This window comes from Podarcis liolepis (assembly GCF_965112155.1).
Source record: "Podarcis liolepis genome assembly, chromosome: 2".
NCBI lineage: Eukaryota > Metazoa > Chordata > Lepidosauria > Squamata > Lacertidae > Podarcis > Podarcis liolepis.
Window position 1 is genome coordinate 115,226,318 of NC_139555.1, and position 21,326 is coordinate 115,247,643.

A 21,326-nucleotide genomic window follows, 5' to 3' on the forward strand; every position below is an offset into this window, starting at 1 on the left:
GAAATCTCTATGTGGGACAAGAAGCTACAGTTAGAACTGGATATGGAACAACTGATTGGTTCAAAATTGGGAAAGGAGTACGACAAGGCTGTATTTTGTCTCCCTGCTTATTTAATTTATATGCAGAATACATCATGCGAAAGGCTGGGCTGGATGAATCCCAAGCTGGAATTAAGATTGCCGGAAGAAATATCAACAACCTCAAATATGCAGATGACACAACCTTGATGGCAGAAAGTGAGGAGGAATTAACTTCTTAATGAGGGTGAGAGAGGAGAGCGCAAAATATGGTCTGAAGCTCAACATCAAAAAACGAAGATCATGGCCACTGGTCCCATCACCTCCTGGCAAATAGAAGGGGAAGAAATGGAGGCAGTGAGAGATTTTACTTTCTTGGGCTCCATGATCACTGCAGATGGTGACAGCAGCCACGAAATTAAAAGACGCCTGCTTCTTGGGAGAAGGGCAATGACAGGCCTAGACAGCATCTTGAGAAGTAGAGACGTCACCTTGCCAACAAAGGTCCGTATAGTTAAAGCCATGGTTTTCCCAGTAGTGATGTATGGAAGTGAGAGCTGGACCATAAAGAAGGCTGATCGCCGAAGAATTGATGCTTTTGAATTATGGTGCTGGAGAAGACTCTTGAGAGTCCCATGGACTGCAAGAAGATCAAACGCATCCATTCTTAAGGAAATCAGCCCTGAGTGCTCACTGGAAGGACAGATCGTGAAGCTGAGGCTCCAGTACTTTGGCCACCTCATGAGAAGAGAAGACTCCCTGGAGAAGACACTGATGCTGGGAAAGATGGGGGGCACAAGGAGAATGGGGCAACAGAGGACGAGATGGTTGGATAGTGTTTTCGAGGTTACCAGCATGAGTTTGACCAAACTGCGGGAGGTAGTGGAGGACAGAGGTGCCTGGCGTGCTCTGGTCCATGGGGTCACGAAGAGTCGGACACGACTAAACGACTAAACAACAACAAAAGATGAAAACTAAGGTTTTTGAGGTTACCAGCATGAGTTTGACCAAACTGCGGGAGGTAGTGGAGGACAGAGGTGCCTGGCGTGTTCTGGTCCATGGGGTCACGAAGAGTCAGACACGACTAAATGACTAAACAACAACAAGGTTTTAGAGAAAAATCTAACAGTGATTGAGAGAGAGAGGTTTCAGAAGGAGACAGGATTAACACTGGTTAAGAAAGTGAAATGCCTAGGGGTTAATATGACTGCCAAGAATAAATAAATAATAATAATAATAATAATAATAATAATAATAATAATAATAATAATAATAAATTTTATTTATATCCCGCCCTCCCCAGCCGAAGCCGGGCTCAGGGCAGCTAACAACAATCAAATAATCAAACAGTCAAATAATCACACATTCTAAAAATATTTCATTATAAAAATTAATTAAAATCAAATTGATGGCAACCGATTAAGCAAAATTCTGTGCGGGTTGCCAGAGGAGGGAGTCAGGCTGCGCCCTGACCAAAGGCCTGGTGGAACAGCTCTGTCTTGTAAATTTATTTAAAGACAATTATGAAAAATGCTGGATGGAAGTGAAAAAGGATTTAGAAATATGATCAAATTTGAAGTTATCATTGCTAGGCCGGATTGCTGTGATAAAAATGAATGTATTGCCAAGGATGCTGTTTTTGTTTCAAACATTGCAAATTGTGGATAAAATGGATTGTTTCAAGAAGTGGCAGAGAGATATTTCTAGATTTGTCTGGCAGGGCAAGAAGCCTCAAATAAAATTTAAGATATTAACTGATGCTAAAGAAACAGGTGGATTTGGACTTCCGGGTTAGCACCATCGGCGAATGGCGGAGTTCCTCCGACCGGAGGAATGGGCTCTGTGGAAACTGGGTCTTCCCACTGCGGCGAAGGTGGGGACCCGCTAGAAACCCCAGGTGGAGAAGCCTGGGGACGTGGGGTTCGGCAGAGCACCAAGAGCGCCTCCCCTACTCGCAAGGAAACCCCCTGTTGGGGCTCCGGAGCGAAGTGGGATGAGCAGCGTGGTGCAGCGGACCGATTGCTATTTTCACGGAGGGAAGCCGCACAGCCATCGCTGGAGAGCGCTGACTTTTTCCTGATGACATTTGGACTCTAAACAAGTACCCATGAGTAAAAACGGAAGATTTGACTAAGGAAAAATCTTTGAATTAGGTAACGAAGCGGGAAGGTCTAAACAGGAAGTCCGCCTTCCGCTTTTTGTAAACAGACTGAAGCAAAGATCGTACAAGCTAAATAGCCTGGAATTTGATCTTAAGATTGAAATTTCCTGCACCCATGACCACCAAAACCCTCTTGACAACAGGAGGAAAGGGGGGGGGGAGAACTTTGACCGTCTAACCCTGCAGAAAGAGAGTAAAGGAATATAAATTTCCAACGTCCCAAACCCGGGGACGGGACGTCAGGACAGTAATCTTTGAAGAAAACGGAATATTCTTGGACAGATAGAAATAAAAGAGAAACAAATTAACTTTAATGTTGCTCTCTGCTTTTTTGTATTGTAAGGAAACAAAGTACTAGAAAATTGAAAGTAAATTTTCCTTTGTTGGATACATTTTAAAGATGGGCGTTAAATAGAAACTGTGTCCCCTAGAGGGAGCTTGTCAATTTTTTTGCTGCAGTCCACAGGGAGACATAACAGCTGTGAGAATCAGCGTGGGACCAGATACTTGACCTTGAACAGAAATGAGCAGGGAGGAAATTCCACCTTCTGCCCTTGGCAAAGTGAATGCTTTGCTGCAGCAGCTGCATGAGGATATGAACTTGATGAATGAAAAGCTGGATTTTATGGCTGCTGTAGCCAGAAAGTATGAACTGACAGGAAAAGAAGAGAAAGAAACTTCACTACAACCAATTCAGGAAACTGACTCAAGGCAAGTCCAAGGGCAGTGGAAGATGGAAGAGGTTGCGATTGCACCTCAAAAGTTACAAAGGGAGAGATCTAAAGTCATCGAACTTGAAGAGTGTCTGCAAGTTTTTGGAGTTATGGAAATTCTTAGCTCTAGTGGGACTGTGAAACAAAATGATAAGTATCTCTGGAACAACTATTGCTTGGATTACAAAATCAGCATAGGGGAGTGGGACTGTGGGGAATGGAACAACTTGATGAAAGAAAATGGAGACTACGACTGCATGGAATTCCCCAGAGACCCACTCCCCAAGGAGAAAGGGAAGAAACTACGAAAGAATTCAACAAGGGACAAGGAAGTGTCTTATCATAAACAGGAACAAGAAAACCAGCAGAGGGGACATGGAAGTGACCTGAGAGCCTCAGACATCAGAACACCGGATTGATGGTTAAGACTTAAAGGGAAGAAAGGACTGACACAACCCGAAACCAGGAAGAAGGGACGACGGACAAAATGAGAAGAGAACCTCTTTTTATATATCTTTTTATTTCTGTGTAATATTAATGAAATAGCAGATTGTGCTGGAAAGGAACCAATTGGCTTTAGCAGAAAGGCTTGAAGGAGTTAAGTATAAATATGGTTTAAATTCTAAATTTTGAAGTCTATGGTCTTGAAGGTAAGATAAAGTTAAAGACAACAATGGTAAATTGAGAAAGATTGCTAAGATAAATTATTTAAATAAAAATTGAGAAGTATGGGAAGAATTTGCTGAAATAATGAACAAATTAGAATACAAAAAGGGAGGTGTGAGGAGGTCTAAGACACAAGCTAATGAGATGATGCAATTTGAATCTATACCTTTTTTGTTTTTTGTTTTATCTTTTTTCTTCTTTTATGTTATTTTGTTGATGTTTTTGATTTTTTGTATTTTTGAAAATTTGAATAAATATTACTTTTAATAAAATAAAATAAAATAAAGAAAGAGGTGGATTTGCCCTGCCAGACCTTAAGCTTTTTTTTTTTTTTTGCCAAATTCTTTTTTATTGCGTGGTTCCATAAGAAAAAAAACAGACACACAAAACTTACACTAAATTAAACATATAGTACAGATACATACACACCCACATACGAAAAGAAACAAATACAAAAGAATACACAAATTTATAATTTTCACTTCAAACCAATCTCTTAGCTATCCCTTTTGGCACTTCCTTCAGCTTATCCGAAAATCATTCGAAGTAATCCATAAAGTTACGCATTCCCTAAGTTTTATTGTCATTATTCATATCTTTATCTCCTATTTACAATGTGCAATAGTTCATGTTTTGTCACAGCACATCTCTAAATCCCCTTAGCGTTGTTTGTCCCTCACTGATGTATTCCAGATAGTCTACATATTTTTCCCAATCCTTAATGAACTTTTGGTCTCTTGCATACCTGATTTTCCCTGTCATTTTATCTAGTTCCGCGTAGTCTAATAACTTTGATCTCCACTCTTCTATCGTTGGTATTTCCTGCTGCTTCCACCTCTGGGCTAAGACTACCCTTGCTGCTGTAACCGCATAGTATACTATGTATACTATGATATCTATGATCTTCTTTTTTAATCTCCTGTCCCAGCAGTCCTAATAGGAAAATCTCTGATTTCTTTGTGAACGTATATTTTAAAATCCTCTTTAATTCGGTGTAAATTTTTCCCCAAAACTGTTTCACTTTTCCACACTCCCACCACATGTGGTAGAAGGAGCCCTCTTTATCCTTGCATTTCCAGCACCTATTGTCCACTTTGTACATTTTTGACAATTTTGTAGGTGTTAAATACCACCTATAAAACATCTTCATGACATTTTCCTTTATCAATATAGAAGCTGTAAAGTTTAGCCCATCCTTCCAAAGTTTCTCCCAATCCTCAAATTGTATGGTATGGCCTATATCCCTTGCCCATCGAATCATCACCGGTTTGGTTACCTCGTCCCCCAAATTCCAGTTAAGCAACATCTTATACATCTTTGATATAATTTTCACTTCATTGTTTATTATCTCTATCTGGAATTTGGAGTCTTTATCTATGTAACCTCTTTCTCTAGTATCTCTTCTAAACATCTCATTTGCCTGATGATACTTTAGCCAGTCATATACATATTCCTTTACTTGCTCGTATGGTTTTAGTTTCCATTTCCCATCTTCTTTAATTACTAGTTGACTATACGTTACCCAATTACTTCTCATATTAATCGTCTTTATGCTCTCTGCTTCCAGAGGCGACAGCCAATGTGGTGTTTTCGGTTCTAGCAGGTTTTTATACCTTTCCCATATTTCAATTAGTGGCCCTCTAAAGATGTGGTTTTCAAACCCCTTATGTACTTTCCTTTTATTCCGCCATAAGTAGGCGTGCCAACCGAATCTATTTTCGAAGCCCTCCAAGTCGAGTAGCTCCTTATTTGCCAGCTTTACCCAGTCTTTTATCCAGCAAAGACATGTAGCTTCATAGTATAGCTTCAAATCTGGCAGGGCAAAACCTCCTCTTTCCTTTATGTCTGTTAATAATTTGAACTGAATTCTAGGTTTTTTGCCCTGCCAGATGTATCTTGAGAGTACTCTTTGCCATTCTTTAAAGATTCGGATTCCCTTAATTATAGGTATGGTTTGAAATAGGAACATCAACCTTGGTAGGACATTCATCTTAATTGTGTTGATTCTTCCCCAGAATGACAATTTCAACCTTCCCCATATTTCCAGGTCCTTTTTTATTCCCTTCCATGTCAGCTCATAATTGTTTTTGAACAAGTCTATGTTTTTAGGTGTTATCCAGATTCCTAAGTATTTGACTTTCTTAGTGACTTCTATCTGTGATTGTTGTTGTATTATTTCTATTACCCTTTGGTCCATGTTTTTACTTAAGATTTTTGTTTTTGTCTTATTTAATTTGAAGCCTGCTATCTCTCCGAACTGGTCAATTTCCTTTAATATATGTTCTATTGCGATTGTTGGCTCTTCTGACATTATTACTACATCATCCGCAAAGGCTTTGGTCTTATACACATTCTGTCCAATTAACACCCCCTTTATATTTCTGTTTTGTCTTATTGAGTCCAGAAGAACTTCTAGCACTGTTATAAATAATAACGGGGAGAGTGGGCAACCCTGCCTTGTTCCTTTTTTAATCTTTATCTCTTCTGTCACTATGTTGTTTATTATCAGTTTGGCTTTCTGCTCGGTATATATTGCTCTAACCCCGTTGAGGAAATCGTTTCCCACTTCCATATATTCCAAGTTTTTCAGCATGAAGTCCCAAGCCACATTATCGAAAGCCTTCTCGGCATCCACAAACATCATTATAACTTGTTTATCAATCCTCACCGATAAATATTCTAACATGTTAATTATATTTCTTGTATTATCTCTTATCTGCCGACCTGGTAGAAATCCCGCCTGGTCCTTATGAATAATTTCTGATAACAATTTCTTTAACCTCCTCGCAAGGATTCCTGCAAATATTTTATAATCTGTGTTTAATAGTGAAATTGGTCTGTAATTTTTGACTTGGGTTGTGTCTGCTTCTTGTTTTGGGATGAGTGTTCTGGACTTAGAAGGTTTTAATAATGTATTTGGGTGGCATGCATATTTGTGGTATGATAAGGTCAAAGCACATAAAGCGTTTAAAAACCATATTGTTAGGAAAGCACTGTTTAATGTCTGGATAAGATATAAGGACTTGCCTGAAAACAAAACTCCAAGGTGGCTGTCACCAATGGAAGCGAAGGCTCAGAAAAAGCTCAATATGGAGGCCAAATGACCGAAATATTGGGAAATTTTGGAACAAGAGGGAGATAGATTAAAACTGCAGAGTTTTGAAAAACTAAAAAACAAAGTGCGAGATTGGCTTCATTATTACCAAATAATGGAGGTTTACAATTTGGACAAGAAAATTAGCTTCCAGGTGGAAAAATCAAAATTGGAAACAGAACTGTTAGATCCCAAAATTAAGAACTTGTCAAGAATGTATAACTTGCTGTTGAAATGGAACACTCAGGATGAAACGGTGAAATCTGCTATGATTAAATGGGCACAAGATGTTGGACACAACATTATGATGGCTGACTGGGAACAGTTATGGACCACAGGTATGAAATTTACGGCATGTAATGCCTTAAGAGAGACCTTTGTTGGCAAGGTGATGTCTCTACTTCTCAAGATGCTGTCTAGGCCTGTCATTGCCCTTCTCCCAAGAAGCAGGCGTCTTTTAATTTCGTGGCTGCTGTCACCATCTGCAGTGATCATTGAGCCCAAGAAAGTAAAATCTCTCACTGCCTCCATTTCTTCCCCTTCTATTTGCCAGGAGGTGATGGGACCAGTGGCCATGATCTTCGTTTTTTTGATGTTGAGCTTCAGACCATATTTTGCGCTCTCCTCTTTCACCCTCATTAAAAGGTTCTTTAATTCCTCCTCACTTTCTGCCATCAAGGTTGTGTCATCTGCATATCTGAGGTTGTTGATATTACTTCCGGCAATCTTAATTCCGGCTAGAGATTCATCCAGCCCAGCCTTTCGCATGATGAATTCTGCATATAAATTAAATAAGCAGGGAGACAAAATACAGCCTTGTCGTACTCCTTTCCCAATTTTGGACCAATCAGTTGTTCCATATCCAGTTCTAACTGTAGCTTCTTGTCCCACATAGAGATTTCTCAGGAGACAGATGAGGTGATCTGGCACTCCCATTTCTTTAAGAACTTGCCATAGTTTGCCATGGTCGACACAGTCAAAGGCTTTTGCATAGTCAATGAAGCAGAAGTAGATGTCTTTCTGGAACTCTCTAGCTTTCTCCATAATCCAGCGCATGTTTGCAATTTGGTCTCTGGTTCCTCTGCCTCTTCTAAATCCAGCTTGCACTTCTGGGAGTTCTTGGTCCACACACTGCTTGAGCCTTCCTTGTAGAATTTTAAGCATAACCTTGCTAGCATGTGAAATGAGTGCAATTGTGCGGTAGTTGGAGCATTCTTTGGCACTGCCCTTCTTTGGGATTGGGATGTAGACTGATCTTCTCCAATCTTCTGGCCACTGCTGAATTTTCCAAACTTGCTGGCATATTGAGTGTAGCACCTTAACAGCATCATCTTTTAAAATTTTAAATAGTTCAGCTGGAATACCATCACTTCCACTGGCCTTGTTATTTGCAGTGCTTTCTAAGGCCCATTTGACTTCACTTTCCAGGATGTCTGGCTCAAGGTCAGCAACCACACTACCTGGGCTATACGGGACATCCATTTATTTCTGGTATAATTCCTCTGTGTATTCTTGCCACCTCTTCTTGATGTCTTCTGCTTCTGTTAGGTCCTTTCCACTTTTGTCCTTTATTATGGAAATGTTTGTACGAAATGTTCCTTTCATATCTCCAATTTTCTTGAACAGATCTCTGGTTCTTCCCATTCTATTGCTTTCCTCTATTTCTTTGCATTGCTCGTTTAAGAAGGTCTTCTTGTCTCTCCTTGCTATTCTTTGGAAATCTGCATTCAATTTCCTGTATCTTTCACCATCTCCCTCGCATTTTGCTTGCCTTCTCTCCCCCACTATTTGTAAGGCCTCATTGGACAGCCACTTTGGTTTCTTGCATTTCCTTTTCATTGGGATGGTTTTCGTTGCTGCCTCCTGTATAATGTTATGAGCCTCCATTCATAGTTTTTCAGGCACTCTGTCCACCAGATCTAAATCCTTAAACCTGTTCCTCACTTCTACTATGTATTCATAAGGGATTTGACTTAGATTGTATCTTACCGGACCAGTGGTTTTTCCTACTTTCTTCAGTTTAAGCTTGAATTTTGCTATAAGAAGCTGTTGATCTGAGCCACAGTCAGCTCCAGGTCTTGTTTTTGCTGACTGTATAGAACTTCTCCATCTTTGGCTGCAGAGAATATAATCAATCTGATTTCGATGCTGCCCATCTGGTGATGTCCATGTGTAGAGTCGTCTCTTGTGTTGTTGGAAAAGCGTGTTTGTGATGACCAGCTTGTTCTCTTGACAGAACTCTATTAGCCTTTGCCCTGCTTCGTTTTGATCTCCAAGGCCAAACTTGCCAGTTGTTCCTTTTATCTCTTGACTCCCTACTTTAGCATTCCAATCCCCTGTGATGAGAAGAACATCCTTCTTTGGTGTCACTTCTATAAGGTGTTGTAAGTCTTCATAGAATTGGTCAATTTCAGTTTCTTCAGCACCAGTAGTTGGTGCATAAACTTGGATTACTGTGATGTTAAAAGGTCTGCCTTGGATTCGTATCGAGATCATTCTATCATTTTTGATACAGTACAGCCTTCGCCACTCTTTTGTTGACTATGAGGGCCACTCCATTTCTTTTACGGGTTTCTTGCCCACAGTAGTAGATATGATGGTCATCCGAACTGAATTCACCCATTCCCGTCCATTTTAGTTCACTGATGCCCAGGATGTCAATATTTATTCTTGCCATCTCACTTTTGACCACCTCCAACTTACCCAGATTCATGGTTCTTACATTCCAGGTTCCTATGCAATATTTTTCTTTACAGCATTGGACTTTCCTTTCGCTTCCAGGCATATCCTGGAAGAATGTAAAATTACAGTATATTAAGATAAATTATTAGGATAAAAACAAAGATGGAAAGGATTTGCTGAAATATCTAACAGAACTAGAATACAAAAAGGGAGGTGTGAGGAGGTCAAGGAAACAAGCAAATGAAAGATAAGTAATGGGAAGGTTTGATTTGTTTTTTTCTTTTTTCTTTTGTTTGTTTTTTTCTTTTTTCTTCTGTTTGTTTTTACTTGTTGTGATGTATTGTCTTGTTTTTTGCTTAATTTGGTGTTTTCTCTTTTTTCCTTTTGTAACCTTTAAAACTTTAATAAATATTATTTTTTAAAAAATAGTTGGTGTATTCTAAGTGCTCTACTGCAGCTGAGGTTGGTGTCTTATAAGGTGTCGATATGGACTGAAGCTTTCCACATTCTGTACATTTAAATGGTTTATCCTGTGTGAGTTCGTTGGTGTCTTCTAAGTGCTTTGTTTCGACTGAAACACTTTCCACATTCAATACATTTAAATGGTTTCTCCCCTGTGTGAGTTCGTTGGTGTGTTCTAAGTGCTCCATTTTGACTGAAGCTCTTTCCACATTCAATACATTTAAATGGTTTCTCCCCCGTGTGAGTTAGTTGGTGTCTTCTAAGGTGTTCACTTCTACTGAAGCTCTTTCCACATTCAATACATTTAAATGGTTTCTCCCCAATGTGAGTTCGTTGGTGCATTCTAAGTGTTTCATATCGACTGAAGATCTTTCCACATTCAATACATTTAAATGGTTTCTCCCCTGTGTGAGTTAGTTGGTGTATTCTAAGTGTTCCATTTAGACTGAAGCACTTTCCACATTCAATGCATTTAAATGGTTTCTCCCCCCTGTGAGTTAGTTGGTGTCTTCTAAGTGTTCCACTTCCACTGAAGCTCTTTCCACATTCAATACATTCAAATGGTTTCTCCCCCGTGTGAGTCAGTTGGTGTCTTCTAAGTGTTCCACTTTCACTGAAGCTCTTTCCACATTCAATACATTTAAATGGTTTCTCCCCTGTGTGAGTTCGTTGGTGTATTCTAAGTGCTTCATATCGACTGAAGATCTTTCCACATTCAATACATTCAAATGGTTTCTCCCCCGTGTGAGTCAGTTGGTGTCTTCTAAGTGTTCCACTTTCACTGAAACTCTTTCCACATTCAATACATTTAAATGGTTTATCCCCTGTGTGAGTTCGTTGGTGTATTCTAAGTGCTCCGTTTAGACTGAAGCACTTTCCACATTCAATACATGCAAATGGTTTCTCCCCTGTGTGAGTTCGTTGGTGCATTCTAAGTGTTCCATATCGACTGAAGCACTTTCCACATTCAATACATTTAAATGGTTTCTCCCCCGTGTGAGTTAGTTGGTGTATTCTAAGTGTTCCATATCGACTGAAGCACTTTCCACATTGAGTACATTCAAATGGTTTCTCCCCCGTGTGAGTTTGTTGATGTTGTCTAAGGTTTCCACTATTATTGAAGCTCTTTCCACATTCAATACATTCAAATGGTTTCTCCCCCGTGTGAGTTTTTTGGTGTTTTCTAAGTGTTCCACTTTCACTGAAGCACTTTCCACATTCAATACATGCAAATGGTTTCTCCCCTGTGTGAGTTCGTTGGTGTATTCTAAGTGCTGCGTTTTGACTGAAGCTCTTTCCACATTCAATACATTGAAATGGTTTCTCCCCTGTGTGAGTTTGTTGGTGTCTTCTAAGTGCTCCACTTTTAATGAAGCTCTTTCCACATTCAATACATTCAAATGGTTTCTCCCCCGTGTGAGTTTTTTGGTGTTTTCTAAGGTTTCCACTTACACTGAAGCTCTTTCCACATTCAATACATTGAAATGGTTTCTCCCCTGTGTGAGTTCGTTGGTGTATTCTAAGTGCTCCGTTTTTACTGAAGCTCTTTCCACATTCAATACATGCAAATGGTTTCTCCCCTGTATGAGTTTGTTGGTGTCTTCTCAGTCTTCCACTGTGACTAAAGCACATCCCACACTCCAGGCATTTAAACTGTTTCTTTGTTCTTCCCAATGATTTCACAGATGACTCCATAGAATTCTGGCCATCATCTTCCTCACCTGTTTGGGAGTGGGGGGGGGGGAGAATCCTGTTAAGACTTTCAAGAAAGAAAAGAAAGGAACTAAAAAACACGTTAATCCCAATATGCACTGTCTCTTATTTTAACAGTCTCCATTCTCCACTGTCCTCTCTTACGTTCCAAACTTCTAGGAATGTAGATGTGATAATGGCAAGAATGAGACATGATCACTCCATTCACTTAATAAAATGCATTTATGTTATAATTTATGGTGGAACTGGCTTCTTAGACACATCTCTGTACAGTGGTACCTCGGGTTAAGTACTTAATTCGTTCTGGAGGTCCGTACTTAACCTGAAACTGTTCTTATGCTGAAGCAGCATTTTAGCTAATGGGGCCTTCACCGCCGGAGCACGATTTCTGTTCTCATCCTGAAGCAAAGTTCTTAACCTGAAGCACTATTTCTGGGTGAGCAGAGTCTGTAACCTGAAGCATATGTAACCTGAAGCGTATGTAACCCGAGGTACCACAGTATTTCTCTTTTTCCAGGGAGGAAATGATCACAGGCTTGAATAGCAGTCTCTCCTATGACTAAGAAGTAAAACTTTTGTGTTACCTATGCCACATGTAACTGTAAAAATATTGCAATATATTAGAACAGGCATCCCCAAACTTGGCCCTCCAGATGTTTTGGGACTACAATTCCCATCATCCCTGACCACTGATCCTGTTAGCTAGGGACATTGGGAGTTGTAGTCCCAAAACATCTGGAGGGCCAAGTTTGGGGATGCCTGTATTAGAACATAAGAAGAGCCTGTTCGATTGAGCAAAGGCCCCCCTAGTCCAGCATCCTGTTCTCACAGTGGTCAACTAAATGCCTGCAGTAAACCAGCAAGCAGGATTTGAGTACAAGAGCCCCCTGCCTTCCTGTGCTTTCAGTCTAATCCTCTTTTTCAAGCTATCCAAGTTGTTGGCCATCACTCCTGTAGGATGGAAGTCCATAGAAATCCATTTAGACTATTGCTCATATCTTGGGCAATAGAATAAAAGGTGTTTTAGCAGAAAAAAATCATCACAAGCAGGCCTGCTTTCTACCAGGACGTCAGATGAAGGAGAATATAAGGAATATAATTGATATTATTGAATATTTGAAAGTAAGAAATGAAAAAAAAGTGGCCTTAATGTTTATAGGTGCTGAAAAGGCCTTTGATAATGTTTCATGGGCTTTTATGAAAAATATAAAAGAAAAAATGAATTATGGGGAAGCAATTTATTTTTACCAACAGTCTATGCTGATTGTTAATAAGGTTATAACAGAAAAGTGTAAAATAATGAAGGGGACAAGACAAGGATACCCTATCACCATTATTATTTATTTTGGTATTAGAGGCCCTGGCGAGAGAGAAAAAGTGGAGAAATTAATTACAGGAATAACAGTAGAAAATAAAGCATATAAATTAAAAGCTTTTACAGTAATTGTAATTATAGTGGATCCCCAAAATACCGTATTTTTCTCTCTATTACACGCAGATTGTTTCTCCTAAAAAGTAAGGGGAAATGTCTGTGCGTGTTATGGAGCGAATGTGGGGGGTCCCTGGAGCCGATTAGGGGAGCGCAGGAACAAAAATCAGCAAAAATCAATAGTGCGTTGTGTCGGAGAGGGAAACCTGAAAAGAGGAAGTGGTTGCTTTCCTGCATTCTGCCTCAGGGTCTTACTGCCCACCCTCCTCTGTTTCGTTGCTGTGTTTGCTCAAACAGAACAAAGAGCAGGGAAAGCCCCTCCCCTCCAGGCAAGCAGAGGGGAAAGCAGAGGTCTTTCCTTCTAATTCCTCTCCGTGCTCCTCGTGCTCCTCGCAGGCACCCAGAAAACATGCAGGAGGAGAGAGAAAGCTGGCTTCGGTTTGTGGAAACTTTTGCCTTCCTTTCCTTCCTCCCGTAAAATCCCTCTCCTGCTTTCTTAGCCAGCTGATTCTCTGCACACCGCTCTCTTGTCCCTTCTGTGTTTTTCCTTCACTCCCCACTTAAAATGTAGTTACAAAGCATGGATCCACATGGATCCTCAGGATCTTTGCATTGGGCCACCCCAAATTCACCATCAGATCACATAGCAGCCTGCCCCCCTAAAATCACATACCCACTGTTGCCTGGGGCTGCAATGGTGCAAAAACGTGGTTAAAAAGCATGGATCCACATGGATCCTCAGGATCTTTGCATTGGGCCACCCCAAATTCACCATCAGATCACATAGCAGCCTGCCCCCCCAAAATCACACACCCACTGTTGCCTGGGGCTGCAATGGTGCAAAAATGTGGTTAAAAAGCATAGATCCACATGGATCCTCAGGATCTTTGCATTGGGCCACCCCAAATTCACCATCAGATCACATAGCAGCCTGCCCCCCCTAAAATCACACACCCACTGTTGCCTGGGGCTGCAATGGTGCAAAAATGTGGTTAAAAAGCATGGATCCACATGGATCCTCAGGATCTTTGCATTGGGCCACCCCAAATTCACCATCAGATCACATAGCAGCCTGCCCCCCCAAAATCACACACCCACTGTTGCCTGGGGCTGCAATGGTGCAAAAACGTGGTTAAAAAGCATGGATCCACATGGATCCTCAGGATCTTTGCATTGAGCTACCCCAAATTCACCATCAGATCACATGTCTGTGGCCACAGCATGAAGCACAAAAATGATACATCCACTGTTTCATTCAGAATTTTTTTCCTTGTTTTCCTCCTCTAAAAACGATGTGCGTGTTATGGTCAGGTGCGTGTTATAGAGCGAAAAATACGGTACTCCACCGAAGGTGGTAGAAAAGATACAGGACTTCTGGCAGGCCGGAGGCTTTAAACTAAACAAGAATAAGACTAAGTTTTTGGTAAAAAACACAATGGAGGAAGATCAAAAGGAATTACAACAGAAAACAGAGTTAGTTATACATAATAAAGTCAAATACTGAGGTATTTGTTTGACAGCTAAGAATATTAATATTTTTAAAGACAATTACAAGAATGAGTGGAAAGAAATAAAAAGAGCTTTAGAGATATGGGGAAGAATGAATTTATCATTTTGGGGAAGAATATCAGTAATAAAAATGAATGTATTGCCAAAAATGTTATTTTTATTCCAATCAGTCCTGGCAATAGGCAACGCAGGATGCTTTGAAAAATGGCAAGAAGATATATCTAGGTTTATCTGACAAGGGACGAAATCAAGTATAAAAAATAAATTATTAACAGATGTAAGAGAGAGAGAGGAGGTTTCGCCCTGCCGGATTTGAAACTTGTCAGGGAACTGCCATTGGAGCTAGAGGCGGAGGCAAGGCTCCCAAGCGATGCTGGAGAAGGGCCCAGCAGGGAGAGAGGCAGCTCATCGGCTGGGGAAGGAAATCAGCGTAACACCAGGGATAAAGGGGGCAGATGGGGGAATCGGCGAGGGGGCTCCAGGACTCCTCGCCAGAGACCAGCAGGGAGAGAACAGGTCCTCCGCTGCCCACACCCACCCTGCGCAGAAGACTTCCGTGCAGGGAGAGTAGGCGGAGACTTGGCGTCAAAGAACTTCTTTGCTGGAAGAGGTTCAAGAAACGCCCATTGACGGATTCTGCTAGCGACTGAAACAGCCACGAAGTGAAGGGCTGTCCAGACAGAAAAGGTTTAACCAGGCAACCTAGCCAGGAGTGGCGGCAACTTACGCACGAGCAACCCCTATAACCATTACAAAACTTTATTATGAAGCATCCTGTATCTGCTAGAACCGGGAATGGAAAACACAGATACTGTATTTTAGATCTGGACGAACACAAATAATGGATAGCATGCATATTTATGGTAGGAAAAGGCCAAGGTGTTTAGAGCTTTTAAGAATCATATAGTAAGAAAACCAATTTGTAGGGTATGGGAGAAGTATAAAAATTTGCTTGAGTAAAAAACACCCTGGTGGCTTTCCCCCTTGGAAGTAATATCTCGGAAAAAAATTGAATATGAGAAGTTATCAGCCGACTTATAGAGAGCTGTTAACTGAAGTTGAAAACCAACTGAAATTAAAAGATTTTGAAGAGATAAGGGAAGCTTTAACTGACTGGTTACAGTACTATCAACTAAACAATATCTTTAAGATAGACAAAAAGAAAGGTTTTAGTTAAGAGACATCACATTTCAAAAAGAACTCTTAGGAAGTAACATAAAAAGATCTGTCTAAAATGTGTAACTTGCTCCTAGAACGGTATATAAAGGATGAACAGGTCAAATCAGTTATGACGAAATGGGAAAGGGACTTAGGACATAACATACAAATGGCAGATTGGGAGAGGCTTTGGAAAACAGATCTGAAATTCACAGCTTGCTGTACATTGAAAGAAAACTACATGAAAATGATATACTGGTGGTATTTGACTCCTAGTAAGTTATCTAAAATGTATAGAGAAAGTTCAAATATCTGAGGGAAGTGTAAAGAGGAAGTGGGTACCGTTTGCTATATGTGGTGGTCATGTAAGATAACAGTATCATTTTGGGAAATGGTATATAATGAAAAAGTAGAGACATCACCTTGCCAACAAAGGTCCATACAGTAAAAGCTATGGTTTTCTCAGTAGTGATGTATGGAAGTGAAAGCTGGACCATAAAGAAAGCTGATCGCCGAAGAATTGATGCCTTTAAATTATGGTGCTGGAGGAGACTCTTGAGAGTCCCATGGACTGAAAGAAGATCAAACCTATCCATTCTTAAGGAAATCAGCCCTGAGTGCTCACTGGAAGGACAGATCCTGAAGCTGAGGCTCCAATACTTTGGCCACCTCATGAGAAGAGAAGACTCCCTGGAAAAGACCCTAATGTTGGGAAAGATGGGGGCCCAAGGAGAAGGGGACGACAGAGGACGAGATGGTTGGATAGTGTTCACGAAACTACCAGCATGAGTTTGACGAAACTGCGGGAAGCAGTGGAAGACAGAAGTGCCTGGCGTGCTCTGGTCCATGGGGTCATGAAAAGTTGGACACGACTAAACGGCTAAACAACAACAACAAATATAATGAATTGGGAAAAAATGTTTAAAATAATGTTTGTTAAGAATGTAGAAGCATATTTATTTGGAATTACAGGTACTGAGATCGCAAAAGACCAGGAAAGACTATGTATGCGACAACAGCTGCACAGATGTTATTATCCCAACGATGGAAAGATGCAATAATCCCAACTAGGGAAGAATGGCAAGCCAAACTGCTGGACTCTGCCGAAATGGCAAAATTAGCCGCGAGACTCGGGAATCAAGAAAACAAGGACTTTAAAAAAGAATGGGGAAATTTTATAATTTACCTGTGAGATTACTGCACGCAAATCAAAAAGTTAGCTGGACTTTAGGAATCACTTGTAAATAGGTTTATGCACAATTTAGATAAATGAAAACTGTGGAGAATGTATCTATACACTAGTATATTGTGTTACATAACCCTCTGGTATTTTTCCGGGTTTTGTTGCTCGCATGCGTAGAAACACTCTATTGCGCCGCGTGCGTGTACAGAAGCGGTCCTCCGGTTTGCAAAAAATTCGGGCTCTGTCTGGGGCTCCTTAACGGATCCCGTTTGCAAACGGAGGTACCACTGTATGTAGTTTTGAAAAAATTAATATAAGGACCCATGAAAGGGATGGAGCGAAGTCATGTGATTCAGAGAATCTCATGAAATGATTAGAAAAATGTCTTTGATATAAACTTGTATTTGTAAAAAACAATAAAAATATTTCAAAAAAGAGGGAAGTCCATAGATTGACTATGCTTCTGTTGATTCATCATTTGCAAACCCAGAAATAGGTGCTCCTGTTTTTGAAGTTTGCCTCGGAAACCGAACGTGCTCCTGAGCTTCCATTTGTACTGTTGCGCAGTAACTTTAGGTGCCCCCCATCATATTTAAGGCTTTTTTTCATTCCGTTTTACCCTTGAGCAGCTAATTTAAGTTGTCTCCATCGTAATGAAGGCCATTTGTTCCCTTGCACAGCTAATTTAAGCTCCTCCGCCCCCATCAATATTCAAGCCATTCCTGGCTGCAGTGTTCTGAGGTGACATTTGCTGCTTTAGTTTTTTCCTATTTTTTGTGTTTTTGTGGCTTTTTCATTTTTGACTGAGGCTTGTTTTTGTTTTATGATTGGTTTATAGATTGACTGTGGAAAGGGATAAAAGCCCCCATTTAATCAATGACTATAATCAGTGCAGGTACAAAAAAAATTAATTTTAATTTTTTTCATCTACAATGCCGTCTTATTTATTTTATGGTACGGAACATTGATTATTGCTTTCATTTTACGGATCAATGGTCTTGTTAGATAGTAAAATTCATGTTACATTGCTGTTTTAGGGGTTGTTTTTAAAAGTCTGGAACGGATTAATGCATTACTTTCTATGGGGAAACATGCCTTGGTTTATGAACGCTTTGGTTTTGGAAGACTTCTGGAACAATTAAGTTTGAGAACCGAGGTACCACTGTAACTCCTAAGATTTAAAATCCTGGAGGAAGAAAATCTGTCCCCACTACTTGATGAAAGGGATTCAAGAAACAAAGAGCTGCTCCGGAGAAGGCCTCACCCCTTCCTTCTTCCTGTCAGGAACTTCCTTCCATTTGTCTCCTCTCCATCTTTTCCTCTTTCTCCCTCCACCATCCATCTGTCCCTGTCCCCATCTCCTCTCCCCTGGAACTCACCAGATTTCTCCAAGGGTCCTGGGAGGGAATGCTCAGAGGTTGTGGGGAGGGATGCGGGAGACAGCCTGACCAGGTCAACCGTCCATCTTCCTCCTTCCATCCTGGCCAGGGTTGCAGGTTCAGTCTCAGCTAGGTTTGCAGGTTCACCTTCCTGAGGAGCGCAGAATCCAGAGCCAGTTGCAGCTTCCTGGGAGGGAGGGAAGAAGAAGCCAAGGGAGTCTGAGAGCCCCTGCAGGGATTCTCCTGCCCAAGACATTCTGCTGCCCCTGGAGAAGCCCCAATTGGGCACCCCCTTCCCAAGAGCCCCCACCCATTTTCAAACACCTTTGGCAATTCCTTTCACCTGCTTGTCCCATCTCCCTTCCTAAGGTTGGCATGGTACGCACATTAGTGGCCTGAGAGTAGGTCCCTTGGAATTTAAGAGTTAATTTGCAAAGGACTGCTCTGAATACATGGGTGGCCCTTGCATGGAGAAGGAAGCCCCTTGCTTGCATCTGGACCCCCTGGGAGAGGCGGGGGATCTGCCCACTCGTCCCTCTTCCCTCACTGCCTCCTCCTCTGTCCTCCTGCCCTGCAAACACCCTTTGCTCTTGTTGCTCAGGGGAGAGAGATGGCTTGTGGAAGGAGCCTTCAAACCCATCCATTTCCTCCTCTGCTCCCCCTCCTGTCCTTTTGGGAAACAGGAGCTTTGGTCAGGAGTAAACAACTTAGACGGCAAGTTCGCAAGATAAGCACTTTGGAGCACTGCTCCTTAAAGAGCAGATTCCTTAAAGAGGGCATTTCTTGAAAAATCAAAGGCCAAACTGGAAGACCTCCGATGGCAGCCCTGTACAGTTGTACGTCAGGTTACATACGCTTCAGGTTACAGACTCCGCAAACCCAGAAATAGAGTTTTCAGGTTAAGAACTTTACTTCAGGATGAGAACAGAAATCATGCTCCAGCGGCGCGGCAGCAGCAGGAGGCCCAGTTAGTTAAAGTGGTGCTTCAGGTTAAGGAGAGTTTCAGGTTAAGTACGGACTAAGTACTTAAGGAATTAAGTACTTAACCTGAGGTACCACTGTACAGGGAAGTTTTTGATGTTTTAATGTTTTAATTTTGTTGGAAGCCGCCCAGAGGGGCTGAGGCAACACAGTCAGATAGACAGGGTGCAAGTAATGAATTAATAATAATAATAATAATAATAATAATAATAATAATAATATTCTATCCTAAGCATGTCCTGGTATACATTGCTGGTCGGAGACTCTGTCTCAACCTCCCCCTTGAACACAACAGGGCTTCCTATTTTTACTGCTGTTCTTTACATTTCTATACTGCCCTTCCTCCAAAGATCACAGGGCAGCTTACAAGAGAAAAAACACAGAGATGCCTAGCAGAGTAAGAAATAAAAGCGACAACCCTCCCGCCCCCCTTGCAGGTGTGCAGTCCATAGATTGTTTAATGAACCAAATGCCTGGGAGAAGAGCAATGCTTTGGCCTGGTGCCTAAAGGTAAGGAAGGAAGCCAGGGCACTGAGGTCCTCCTACGAGGTTCTTCTGCCAGTTCTCTCACTGCGAGAAGTGAAGTTTCAGGGCAGGCAGAGGGAGTTCTAGGTCAGTGTTTCCCAACCACTGTTCCGCGGCACACTAGTGTGCCGCGAGATGTTGCCTGGTGTGCCGCGAGATGTTGCCTGGAGGGAGGCGGGCGAGTCGGGCGGCGAGAGGCGGGGCGGCGAGGAGAGGCCGCCCAGCGCGGGGCTCTCGACGTCTGCCTGGCTGGCTGCCTGCGAGCTCGGCGGGCAGCGCCTCCGTCCGCAGCGCCCGCCTCGCGGCTCTCATTCCCTGCCCCTGCCAAAGCTCATCCAGCCAAGCCGCGCTCTCCTTCCTGCCTCGCTTTGCTGCCTCCTCCCCCCCACCCCCAAAGCTTGGAGGTTCCCCGGCAAGGGGGAGGGGGAAAAAATTGAAACTTACACTTTCGTGCGTCCCTCCCGGCGTGACGCTGCGCGCTGACGTCACAGGGCTGTAATGGTGGTGTGCCTCGAGATTTTTTCATCAAACAAGTGTGCCTTTGCCCAAAAAAGGTTGGGAAACACTGTTCTAGGTAATGGTGCCCTCACTTCCAGCGTCAAAGAGATAAAGAACTACAGAACTTTTAGAAGACATATGGAGGCAGCCTTGTATTGGGAAGTTTTTAACATTTGACATTTTATAGATGTTGTTAGCTGCCCAGAGAGGCTGGTGAAACCTAGCCAGATGGTCGGGATATAAATATCAAAATTATTATTATTATTATTTTTATTGCAAGCCTGGCCAGCAATGCCCACCTCTCTCCCCTCTCCTTCCCTGCAACTCCCTTTCCACCAGATCCCTGCAGGAGGAAGTTTCTCCCCTCCAGGCCCCCTTTAAGAAAAGAGCTCCCTTCCCTCCCTTCTCTTCTCCCGTCCCGGGGCTTCTCATCCTGGACCTCCTCGCAAAGCCCCTTCCCTCCTTCCCCGCCATTGGCTTTGCACTCACCCGAAATCCCGGGCAGCGGGGGCGGGAATGGGAGCCCCCGCGTGGGAGGCAGGCAGTGAGGGCGCTTAATTAGGAGGCTTAATTAGGAAGCAGCCCCCTCCTCCGCACAATGCAGCCCCCCTTCCCGCCTCCTTCCCTCCCTCCTTTGCAAGCCCCGATTTTATCTCTGCTGGTGAAGCCGGAAGTGGAGGCAACTCAGAGGAGGAAGGAGACGTTTCTCTCCACGCTCAGCCTCTTGTCTGTTATTTGATAATTGGGGGAAGGAGATCCTTGTAGCACCCAAGCAATGGGGGAGACGGGGGAGGGAACGTGTGCAGAGGGAATATAAGCTCATTCTTTGCCCCAGCTGGACTGTGCCTGCTTTGGAGCCCCGCTTTTGCAAGAATGTATTGTCCTCAATAAACTCTTTACTGCTTCACCAATTTTGTTCAGATGATATTTTAAGGAACTGCACTGTGGAGAGATACTTAGGATGGATTGTGTTTTGGCTTGTGTTATTTTGTTTATATTTATTAATTGAATAAAATTTATTTTAAAAAACCTGCAGAGGGGTTTCCCAAAACAAACAAAAAGAACACCACAGCAGTAAGATCAAGAAAAAATTACAACCCTACTTTAAAACATACAAAAGCTAAAATATTAAAACAGATTAAAATTACTTCTACT

General features: G+C 42.0%; 1 protein-coding gene across 1 annotated transcript in view; it reads right to left on the reverse strand.

Moving 5' to 3' along the window:
* Positions 1-453: 453 nt before the first annotated feature.
* LOC310701459 (uncharacterized protein) overlaps positions 454-21,326 on the reverse strand; it is a 72,654-nt gene continuing 51,781 nt past the window's right edge. The window contains exons 2-3 of the mRNA XM_083492360.1: positions 18,168-18,354; positions 454-11,517 (exon numbers count right to left, since the gene is read on the reverse strand). Of these exons, the coding sequence (XP_083348486.1) occupies positions 9,860-11,517; positions 18,168-18,267 (1,758 nt within the window). The 5' untranslated portion in view covers positions 18,268-18,354 and the 3' untranslated portion in view covers positions 454-9,859. The remainder of the gene's footprint in view (positions 11,518-18,167; positions 18,355-21,326) is intronic.